The sequence below is a fragment of the Thermobia domestica genome, chromosome 7, assembly GCF_964235325.1.
Source record: "Thermobia domestica chromosome 7, izTheDome1.hap1.1, whole genome shotgun sequence".
Lineage (NCBI taxonomy): Eukaryota > Metazoa > Arthropoda > Insecta > Zygentoma > Lepismatidae > Thermobia > Thermobia domestica.
This window is the reverse complement of record NC_137460.1, coordinates 62388030-62400825: the sequence shown is the minus strand read 5'-3', so window position 1 is coordinate 62400825 and position 12796 is coordinate 62388030. Positions and strand designations below refer to the sequence as shown.

At 36.7% G+C, this 12796-nt stretch overlaps 1 protein-coding gene across 9 annotated transcripts in view; it reads right to left on the bottom strand.

The window, feature by feature from the left end:
- Positions 1–12796, bottom strand: part of shi (dynamin-1 shibire) — a 139402-nt gene that overhangs the window by 97191 nt on the left and 29415 nt on the right. For 5 of the 9 annotated variants that reach the window (XM_081764771.1, XM_081764773.1, XM_081764777.1 and 2 more), the window contains exon 4: positions 11727–11930. The exons of the other annotated variants lie outside the window; for them this stretch is intronic. In XM_081764771.1, the coding sequence (XP_081620897.1) occupies positions 11727–11930 (204 nt within the window). The remainder of the gene's footprint in view (positions 1–11726; positions 11931–12796) is intronic. 9 annotated transcript variants of the gene reach the window in all.

Sequence of the window (12796 nt, the reverse complement as noted above, 5' to 3'; positions counted from 1 at the left end):
AGAATAAATTGCGTGAACAACGATTTTTGTCGGCGGAAGAAGCCGTTGATGCGTTCAAAAACCATATTATGGAGGTGTCTCAAGAACATTGGAAAAATCCTTTGACAAATGGTTCGAACGAATGCAAAAGTGTATTGATCATAAAGGAGAATATTTCGAAAAACAATAAATCATTTTTTAACGATAGATTACTGTTTTTTTCGTTGTTAGGCTCAAAATATAACTAGTGACCCTCGCATGTGTCCGCCTAGGTCGTATCGTGATGAGGACAAACAGCCTCGCAGCTGATATCCCCACTGAACCCCAAACAATTAAATCAAATCAAAAAAAGAACCACCAAAATGAATTCAATGCTTTCCTCATAGGAACTTTAATCAGAGACCACGTGTACCCCCGCGCTAGCCAGTAGACAAGCGAGAAATGCTAGGCTAGTCCATCTTATTACTTTGACTTCTTATAAAAAGTAGCATAACTATTACTTTTTCCTACATAATTTCACTACTCCAAAAACAGAAAATATGACTCTTATGAAGTCCGGGTTACGGAGAATGGAGGATATTATTATTTATTTTTGCCCCTTTTGAAGATAGAAATGATTCCCTGGAAGAGCAATTGTACTTCCTTTCCGGCTTCACAAGAGCGTCATAATAACTACCACCAAAGACATCTGCTATAGGTTAGTGGTAATACATGTAGCAATGTATATATGATTGCTATTGCAATATACGCATATCGCTACTCTTTACTGTTAATGTAAGTATTAAAAAAAAAAAAAAAAAAAAAAAAAAAAAAAAAAAAAAAACCCCTCGAATAAAGCGACTATTTGTTGAAGTATAATAATGAAAAATACAGAAACACTTTAAAAGATTGCACTAGTGTACAGTGAGTTTCTGTGACTCTTCCTATCATGCAATGAGTGCTTAAAATATTTAAGAAGTCAACTAATATGTATGCCTTTGTTTTTGCTATTTGACCTGCATCTTCAGAAAGCACACACATTATTATTATTATTATTCTAAGCCTTTTACTATGTTAGCTTAAATCGGCCTTTCGGTTCGCCACCTTCCACTTGTCTCTTCTTGTACCATATCCGCTGTGACATCCCATTGCAACTTATCGTTTTTAACACGCCTTGTGCTCGTTTCTCTCTCAGTTTTATAGAATCCACTTGGTGAGCTATGTATTCCGAAGGTCTTTTTCTTACATGTCCAAACCATCTCAGTCTACTTCCTGCAGTTTTTCTTCTACTGGTCTCACCTTTTCTGTTCCCAAGATCACTTCATTCTTAATTATGTCCTTCCGCGTCACTCCACACATCCACCGTAATATCATCTCCGCAAAACGAAACTTCTATTCCTTTCAACTTCGTCGTCCAACATTACGCTCCGTATAATAAGGCAGGTCTCACTATGGTTTTGTTAAAATTTTCCTTTAAAGCGTATTAGTACCCTACAGTCACATAATCTCCTGCTACTTTTCTCTATTTTGAACAACCGCTGCTAATTCTACTGTATACATCTTTTTCTATTCATGCAATATTCATTTCAAAGACTCTAATTTCCTCGTCATTACCTCTTCGAGTCAAGTCATATTCTTGTATTTTCGATTACATTTTTACTGAAAGGACACTGTAAACATTCTGTCTTGGTTTTACTAATTCTAAGTGACTACTTCTATTCTAAAAAGCACTAATTCTAAGCACTTTATTCTCCAATGTTCCTTTCCAGTATCTAATTTCTCTTACAGTTCCTGCCTTGGTCTTTTTCACCAGCATGTCGTCAGCAAATAGCGTATTTCAAGGTGTTAACTTTTGGATATCCTTTGTAAGCTCGTCCATCACAACTGCAAAAATATACGGCTAAGCCTAGATTGCAGATGAAGTTCAACTTTAACTGTGAATTCTTTTGTTATTTCGAATGGGCTCTTCAACTCTGTCCTACATCCATCATACATATATTGAATTATGTGGATGTATGTGCTCGGAATACTACTACTTCTTTAGTGACCTCCAAATAAGATCCTGTGTCACTCTTTCATATGCTTTCTCTAGACCGATGAAAATCACATCAAGATCCTTCTGCTATTCTCTGTACTTTTCAATTAGCATCCTAAGCACAAATATTGCATCCGTTATCGATTGTTTTGCCATGAAACCAAATTGGTTGCATGTTATTTCGGTCTCTTCCTTTAATGTTGTTTCTATCACTCTCTCACAGTTTCATTGCATTTAAGTTTTATTCCTCCATAGTCGCCACGTTCTGGCATATCTCCTTTGCATTCTTCTAATATCTTATTAAAAAGTCGAGTAGAGTAAACCACTGCACTCCTTCTTTACCTAAACTTTTTCATGCTTCGATAGGGATAATATCCCATCCTGGGGATTTACCACTTTTCACCTTTTTCATGGAATTTTCTATCTCCACCATGGTCACAGGCGAACTAGTTCCTGATTCGTGGGTAGATCTTCATAAGTTTCCTTCGAGATTTCTTCCTTGAGAAGCTTCTGAAAATACTCCTTATGCCTCTTCCTTTTGTTTCTTGCACAACTTTTGCTGTTTCCCTGAGTACTACTGATACTCTGGCCCACTTTTCATCCATGTGCATCTCTTCTTCCTTTATTTACAGTACTTGGAATGTGATAATTTTCTTTCGAATCTTTTCAGCACTTGTCCAATCTATTTTCCACCACTTTGTCGTCTTCCTATGTTTTCCTTATGCAGACACCGGCTACTACGAGCCAGTGTAGTTCAGTCATCAGACTCACACCTGATATTACTTTGCTTTTCTTTGCATCTCCTAAGTTTTGTCTCCTCCACAACAAAGTCGATCTGAGATCTTGAGCTCCCACTCTTGTATGTAATAAGGAGGTGTTCTTTTTTCTTACGGATACTAAAATCGTATGCTTTCGCTACATATAGTATGTTCTTATCTTCCTTATTCTGTTTTCCAATCCATATCCTTCATGTATTCGTTCATATCCTGATCTTGGTCGTCCTACATGTCAATTCAGAAAAAAATGATTGTCCACTACAAAGTCCACTTAGCGGAGGCTGGGATCGAACCCGGGACCCTAAGCATCAAAGGTGAACGCTCTACCACTGAGCCACCGCGGCCCCCATGTCTATTCAGATCTCCTGCTAGGAACTGTCATGTAACAAACAGTTCTGCAAAGTACTATTTAGGTCCATCCAAAGTTCTTGCTTTGTCTCTTCATCACACTCAACTTGTGGGTCATAGGCGCTGATTATATTCAGGGCTTGTCTTTCTCCTAGCACGAGATTTACTCATAATAATTCTCTTACATACTTTCTTGACATCTACCAATTTCTCCATACTCTTATTGAAAACAATTCTAATACCATTCTTTCTGTTGTTCCCTGTGTACATACGCTTGTATCCATTTCCTATTTCCTTTGATCTTGAACCCTTACATTTAGTTTCCGGGATGCATACCAGCGTCTCCGATAACTCGTACACCCTACCGTTAAGATTCCGACGTTCTACGTTCCTATTTTGATCTTCTGTTGTTCTTCTTGAGACTGGCTTCTTTATTTAGTCCCTTCAGTTCATTGTTAAAGGGTAGTCCTTTCTCATTTCTAACGGTCTTAACACGATCGGTTCGCGCGTCGCTTCTGGGGTACGTACTACCTTTTGCCCACTTGCATTATTTGATTTGGTAATTGGTTTTACAACCAGCTGCCCATCACACTCATTTTCAAAATGATAAAAACAGCATAAAATTAAAATGAATGCGTGAAAAACATGCCATAGCGTGATCTCTCACTGACTGGTTTGCGAAATTTCCAGATATAAATCCTTATAAAAATCTGTACCAATATTTCAAAGGCGGATGAAACGTCAGTATAAACATCCAGATGAAAGAAACTCCATGATCTATTGCAGTGCGAACAGCTGAATAACGATGTTACATTTGCCATGGACTTTCCAACCTGATAAAATGCATTCAATTTCCAAAAACAAGATGTGACACCATTAGGAAGTATATCTTGTCAGGAATGCCTTTTTCTTTCCTTCACACTATGTTTCCAGTGAGCTGCCTTATTCTAATATTTGTGTAGTGCTTATTACGCGGAATTCGATTTCAGCTTACTTTTCTTACTAGAAAAATAACAAAAATTAACTCTTATACATTGTAATATTTTACTATCTACTCTAAGGTAGTAAAATATTATTACATTGCACCACTATTGAATAAGATAGAGTTTTTCCGAGACTTCTTGCCAATAAACTGTTTCAGTTTGCTATAACTTAATCAAGAATGCCAAGTTCAACTATTTATTAGTAACGAAGTGTTGCAATATTGCTTATATAGGAATAGCGAAGGAAATGTAAGGCATGCATCCAGTCACAAATTTGTTTGTTTATTAGGGGTTAACATCCCATTTTAGCCACCAAGTATATAAGGCCAAGAATCTACAATCAAACTATGAGCTTACAGCGCAAATCAAATCCAGGTCTTCCACAACAAAGACAAGAATAACAACCAACTAGCCAACAGCAAACGAACTCACATGGCTAAAAGGTTTAGGCTGCAACCTTTGGTAAAGGAAATATGTTTGATTCCGGTGGGCGTTCACGGGATTAAAGTCCTATGTTAACCTGTAGCTCCAGATGTCTTTGGTGCTGGTAAGAGACGCTGTACTCCAAAATACCTACTAATTACTTACGGAATTCAGATTTGAAGATAAAGCTTGAGACAAATTTCCTCTCAAGGTAACGTTCTAGCATGGAATATAGTTTCTCGTCAGAAAGATTAGCAAAATCAAGCACCGTTGGTTCTGGTCAGAGGAAAAGTATGTGACCATTTGTACTCATCAGATGGTTCTATCAGCACCGTGTGAACAATTGGGGAGTCACTTCAAATAAGTACCGATCTCTGGTGTGGAAAGGCAGTATTAACGTCGAAGGGAGTCAAGCCAATGTGTTGACCATATCACCCCGAAGATATGAGTGTCACAAGCCGCCTGGTAGGTCCTGACCTCTGAGGGCTGTTGCGCCACGAGATCGTCTCTCTCTCTCTATCTACCGTATATTATCCATATGAAATGGAATTTCATATGGAGATACATGACCATATGCTACTTTCTAGATCAGGAAATTCATTTTTATATTAGTAACAACAATGAAATTCTGAACCCAACTGTTATGAGGTTATCTACTCTAATCTCTGTAATTTCAATACTTTCTACATAAAACAAGGAACAAGTAAGATCCGCACACATCCAGAAACTAAGAGAGGAAAAGAAACTATTCTGATTTTGCAACTGAACCTAGAATCTTTCTTTCACAAAACGAACATGCTGCCCCTTCTTCCCCGTAAGATATCACATGAGACATTACTGGGGTATCAGCTGACGAGAAATTATTGTAATTACAATTAGAAAGAAAGAAAAAAAAGTTTACAACTGCAGCCCCTTCCCCACAAATTTTTATGTTCAAGCTTTAAATTCAATTCATGTGTCAGATTATTTTATAATCGTTATCTCATTTGACTGAGTCTGGACTTTCATAACTGATAACTGACAGATAACTGATTCAAGACACAAACTGCTACTAAAAAGTGCAAAGACTACAAACTACTTACTAACACAATTGCGTCAGAAGTAAGTACAAATATGATACATACATACCGTATCATACATATACACTATAGTAACAGGATGAAGCAATTATCTGAACACAAACAACTTATAGAGTTACCTTGGCCTTTCGAGTATTTTATCTTCTACAATATCAGTATTATATTCCTCTAGACTGTATTAAAAAAAGTCAAAATTATTTTTTTTTTTCAAACTTTTAAGAGGGAGTGGAACTGAAAACTGCATGGAAGAATTTCGATTCAACATAAGCTATAATCCCTTCCTTTTAAACATATATATCTGGTGTTAGTAAATTCAGTTTCATAAATTTAGGAGGCGATTTCTTATATCAAATGAAAAAATTCTAATAAACAAGGGTCGGGGAACGTCTCCTTTAGAGTTAGAAACCACATAAAATGTGAAATATCTTGTTTTAAAACGCACTGCCTTAAAAATTAAGGGAATTCTCGGAAGCGGTTCAAGGAACCACACAGGAACTAGCATATGCTCTATCATAATATCCATGTTTCACAATCCCCTGGTACTCCGCAATGAAGAACACTCATTTAGTATTTAAAAGTATATCTCCGTACCTTAATTTTCTCTATACAATGTGCTGCGCTGGTACCAAAGGATTCCGAAACATGGATATTTAGATGGAGTGCATACTAGTTCCTATGTAATTCCTTGAACGGCTTGCAAGAGCAGGACGCTTTAAAATGACATGAGTCTAATTTTCATGGTTTACAATTCTGAAAGGAAGGACTTATTAGAATTTCTTTCTTTCGTTTGATGTAAGGAATCACTTTTTAAATTTATGGCACATTAACACCTTATATATACACAGGGTGTTAATGAACTATACCGACAAACTGTACGAGGTGATTCCTCACATCAAAATAAGAGAAAAAGTTCATATGGTCCTGTTGGGAAAAGTGTACAGTTTCACAGCTAGGGCTGTCCAAAATCGCGAAAAAGCCAAATTTCAAGAGGCCCTATTTCGAATTCGAGAAACTGTGAATGGTAGTCCTTATCAGCGTAAAGGAAGTCACGCATATGCAATCCAAAAATGTACATTTCATTAATGTTCGATGGGTGTACAGAGTATTCTACGCAGGGTGAAATTCCCAGACATGCCATCAACCGAATTTTGAAATAGGCAAACGATATGCCTTGATAGCAGTTAACACGGAATCATTTGGCACGATGTCGGAAGTGTTCAGGATCGTCTGCAGCACGGTCTGTCGTACTCGGGAAAACGCATGCTGCAGAAAACGAGAAATATATCGTGACGAAATAGGTATCATCTCTCTCTCACACACACACACATACACACACACACAAAGCATGGAGCTGCCGGTTCCTAACACTTCCAACTTCCCTCCGAAGCACTGGATGTCCATTGTTATCAAGGCTTACCTCCTGCCTACTTTGGACCCTCCTTGAAATCAAGGTATACCTGAAAACTCTATTTAGAGCATATCTGAGAATTACACACTGTAAGGAATACCCTGTACACCTATTGAAAATTGACGACATATGCACTTTTGGATTGTGTATGCATCGATTCCTTCACGCTGATAAGAATCACCATCCACAGTTTCTGGATTTCAAAATAGGGCCTGTTGAAATTTGGCTTTTCTGCGATTTTGGATAGCCCTAGCTCTGAAGCTATGCACTTTTCGCCATAGGTCCTTATGAACTTTTTCTCTTATTTTGATGTGAGGAATCAGCTCTTACAATTTGTCAGTATAGTCCATTAACACTATATATATAGTGTGATTATAAAAGACTGATGCAGTTTCAAGAAATAAACTTATTTGTTACCTTACACGAGCAAAACACACACTGTAAACATTGACAACTGTCCAAGTTTCTCATGTATTAATCACAATCTTTCAATGTATTCACCCTCGGTCACACGACACACGATAATCAAATTCATCCCAGACTCGGTGCAGCATGTCCGCTGTAATGGTCTACAGTGTACAGTGCATGCGTTATCCGTTCACGAAGTTCCTCAAGGAACACAAATGGCGGTATATAATTTCTTGTCTTTAATGAACCTCCCCCCCCCCCCCCACAAAAAAAAAAAAAAAAAAAAAGTAATCGCATGGTGTTAAACTGGCTCTGAAGTAAGCATGAGAAGCAAAATGCTGGTAGCGCACAATTACCTGGAACATTTCTGGTAGCGTATAACAAACCTAGACGAGGTTCCTCAAAAGACACGAGTGGCGGAATGTAAGCTCTTTGTCTTTTAACGAACCTCCCAAAAAAGATATAGAATGGTTTCAAATCCGGCTTAACGTGGTAGCCAGAGAAGATCAAAACTGGGCACAGAAAGGCTTTTTCTGTTGCGAAACCATTTTGGAAACTGACTCTGCAGTAAGCATGAGACGCAAAATGCTTGTAGCGCACGACAACTTGGAACAGTTCTGATAATACATGACAAACCTGGACAGTTGCCATTGTTTACGGTGTAAGGTTTGTCCATGTAACTAAGAAATAAATTTATTGTTAATTTTTGAAAGCGCGCCGTCCTTTTATAAACACAATGTATAATGTGGATAGTGTTTCTTGAAAAATAATGACAATAGTTCTGTGTATACGACAGATACGTTATTGTAACTTTTCTGTGGAAGCTTCATGGATATGTAGGTTGTAATTTATTACATTAATTGATTTACTTATGAAGTTTTCCATTGTCAATACAATAAATTACAACTTTAATATTCCCATGAAGCTTCCATCGGTACAGCTGCACTAACGAATCAGTCGTCTTCACTGAACTACTGTGCCATGGTAAAATATGGCAATAAAACTTCATATTCATACACCTAAAATACAGAGTGATTATAATTAAAGTCCCACTTTCAAAATGCTGTAAAAAAACATTGAAGAATGACTTCAAATTTGAACTGAATATACTTGACGACGGGGGAAATGGAATAGCATAAGAAAAAAGTTCCCACGTGTATCAATACATGGCGCTATAAACGGCATAACGAAATTGGATTCGGCTAGAAGTTGGCATTTTGAATCGAAATACGACGGCTTTGGCATGAGTTGCCAACATGAGTTGAGTACATTAATCCAACTGTACTGTTCAATGTACATAATGGTTTGTTTTGTGACGAATAATGACTTCTAAGTCATTCAACAGTTGTGGCACTGTTAGTGGAAAGCCCATCCACCGAATCATTATGTGCTTTTTGTGCGGTTTTTGGAATAAGGATAATTACAAACAGATTTTTACCATTATATGTGGTACGACCTTGCTATGGTGGATGGGCTTTCCACTAAGTGTCAACTGTTGAATGACTTGGAAGACATTTTTTCGTCACAAAACTGGAACAATCATGTGCATTGAACAGTGCAGTTGAATTAATGTGCAACTCATGCCAAAGCCGTCGTATTTTGATTCAAAATGTCACTTGTAGCCGAATCCACTTTCGTTACACCATTTACAGCGCCATCTATCGATACACTTTGTAACTATTTTCTTATCCCATACTGTTTACCCCTTCAGTTTAAATTTCAAGTCATTCTGACTTTTTTTTTTTTTTTTTTTTTTTTTTTTTTTTTTTTTTTTTTTGCAAGCATGTTGAAAGTGGAACTTTAATTATAATCACCCTGTACATAATAATGAAAGTGTTACAGACGTATGTTAAATCGAAGCTTTTAATCCATACTAACTGTACCACTCCCGCTTTCTCTTCTACTGCTGAAAATCTCAGGCCTCTTCCGTAGAGAGTAAAAGACAATACAAGAACACGATTACGGTGGAGACTTCGTCGTCTCATTGGATCTCAAAAACGTGTTAATAAAACATGAGTATAAAGTTCCATTTAGGAGCATGAGACGCAGGAAAATACACCGAAGTTAAAATTTCATAAAGGTGAACTTCCAAATGAATAAATGTATTAATAACGCAATACAAACAAGGGAAATAACTTCAGTCAAATCCGTTCACACAACCCAAACTATACCTAGCAATAGTAGAACATTAAAAGTAAACCTGTATCTTTCTTCCGCAATCATTTAAATAACGTTTATCCATCAAAATGAGTGCATAAATACGTAATCTGGATAAATTTACTGTTTTGGCATTCTATAGTCATGGCATCAATTTGTTTGCAATTATAATTAAATTGTAGAATTTAAGGCCCTAGGTTTTAGGAGTATTCGCAGCATAAATTACGCTTTAAAAATGGTAAAATAGTTTCAAAAACCAGGACAAAAGAAAAATAATAAAATAAATAGTGTCCATGCTCACAAATTCTACGATTTTGATTTTGTTAATGCAATGTAATCGGCCATGGAATATTAGTTTCTCAGTTTTAGGTTATAATTAATTTTAACAAAATACTAAAGCAAATTAAGTACGTTTCGGCAAAATAAAAAAGAACTGTCGTTAATATGCTCATATCCATTTATTTAATGGTACCGGGTAATTCTTTCCAACGAGAAATGGCTTATATCTCTGTGACAATTAGGAACAAGTTCCTCGTCCCCAAATGCTGAGGGGGAGCAGGAACTACAAACACCCAAATGTTCCCCTTCTCCTTCCGCTTCGGGACCTCCGATGTGGACGAAATGCACATTGTTGGAAACTTTCATCTTTTCTGAGGAGACAGACATCTAAATCACCTCTAGGTTAATTAGGACCCGAGCTAGGGAGGTTTAAACTGCTGGCTCAGCCTGTGAGCCACTAGCTCAGAAACGGTTAAAGTATAACTGAATGCTTCTACAAAACAAACGACTGAAATTATGTGGAAGAACATCTGGCTGGCTAAGGGTACATAGTACTTGATTCCTTCTGATAAAAGATAAAGGTCCACGAAGAGAATCTTTATTTACTTCTTCAAATTTTGTAGTGATTCAGTAATTTGTAAATTTTATTACTAAGTATGGGAGTACAAGTTCCAAATCGTACTGTGAAAAGTTAATTTTAAATCACTGGCTCACTGCCTCTACGTTATTCATACCTGCTAGACCAAATACTTTTATAACATGCTGTCCAAACTTTCTGAATCCAACAGTAATGCAACAATCGCGATTATTATGTTCTGAAACATACTAGTACAAAACAAACACCGTTTAGTAAGTTAAATGGGTTTAGTTAGCAATATAACTCACACCACTGAGAGTGAATGAATTCGAAAGCTAACATAGTCAAAATTAATGCTTTCAATTCACTCCGAATACTCCATTAACATCTAACAAAAGCTTTCGACTACTCGAAAACGTTTGTGAATTTTACGCTGCAATTAACATTTTCATTCTCACCACAATACACAGTTTTACACCGGCGAAATCAGCTCAATGTTCAGGGTGTCTACTAAAATTTCAAAATGAAATTTCGTGACTTTTTCGTGACCTTTTCTTTACCAAATCATAAAATTTCCTAACATTTTCAAGAGCGAATTTGCGTGCGAATTAGGCCGAATTTTCATCCATGCGATAGAAACGTACTTTGCTTGCGATTTGGTAGCGTCTAAAGCCGACCATAGACATTTTTGGTGGTGAATTTTGACGTTTTATAGAACAAAATTTTCCAATCTGTACTTACATTTGTACAGTTTAAAAAATCGTGACCCAAAAGCTAAATTTCGTGACTTTCATGACCGTTTTCTGATTTCGTGACTTTCGTGACCGATAGACACCCTGAATGTTGATTTTTATAAAGAATGTTGTTTCTTCACAATAAAGAAATACTCACAAAACGTCACCCTCAAAACAATCTGGATTATTTGCAAAATCAAATAAACACTTACTGAAAGAAAGAGGAAACAAAAAAACAACCCCGCACCATTTAAATAATGCACACAATTATGAAATCTCCTACTACAACTACCACCACCACGACGTCAAACCCAAACGACATGCACTCATTTTTTTTTTTTTTTCCCTAAATATGCTCTTTCACATTCAGTAAAAGGTTAAGACTTCCCTCCTAACCCACTACTACGGACAAACCTGTGTAGACTAAACAAAGGAACTACTAAAGGGTTATTATTACAGCTAATGAAAGAGCTCGAGTTAATATTTCTACGACCTGAGTCCTTTGTTCTTATAGAGGCCCAATTTTGTACTCATCGCTGCATATAGAGAAACATATCCTACCTGCAGGGTCTACTTCTTTGGCAAGTTTTAATGCGTCACTATTTGCTAAATCCGTATTAGCCGGCGTAACGGCTAGTATTAAGCAATTATCTTTCGCAATAAATTGCATTATCATACGTTTTATTTGCTGTTCGATATCAGGAGGTTGATCACCTATCGGAACTTTAGTAAGGCCAGGTAGATCTACAAGAGTCAAATTCAGAACTGAAAAACAAAAAAAGAAATTATGGTAAAAAAATATCATGCAAATCTACTATTGTTTGCTAGCAATCAGTAGAGAGAAGCGTATTCAGTCAATGGTAACAATTCTGGCTGATTACTTATCAAACGTAAGGAACACAGCATTCCAAGTTACTACCCTACTGATGTTCCTTGATAATTTTTCCCCCCAGTATTTCAAGTGTTACAATCTGACACATCCTCAGGGACAGACAATGGCTTAAGCCCTTTTCTAACACTATCTTAACTTTTTTTTCTCAATCAGATCTTCACACAAGTTCCACTATTTGAGAAACAAAAAACAATGTGGAATTAGTAATAAAAAAAAAAAAAAAAAAAAAAAGATTTAAGCCATTATGTGGCACTGATGATGACTGTTCCATTGTAAAACTAGAAATATTGAAAGAACTGTCCGAGGTACATCAGTAGGTAGCTTGAAATAATTTTGGCTGAATTTACCTAGCATAGATAGGATCTAATTGCGGATTCTTGCTTTCGATGAGTTGGACGTTCGAGTTTTCAAAATCATTGAGTTAGCTAGTCAAATTACTGCGGTGTCTACGCTAAATGCTACTGATAATATACATTTTACTATCTTTGTCAACTGTGCTCCGTTTACACTTCAAAATCGAGTATTTCACATTCCTGTTCATACGAATATACTTTGATCTGCCAAATATAACTTTAAATACGCCTCTCTCCATTACAAAAAAAGTCCACGCCGTGTATATACGACGTATGTTTTAAGAATCATTACATACTACACAGATAATATCAACTAAACATAAACATAATATTGTATCAAATCGTATCCAAGCACGTTCTAGCTGAGTTGTAACAACGAAGCCTCT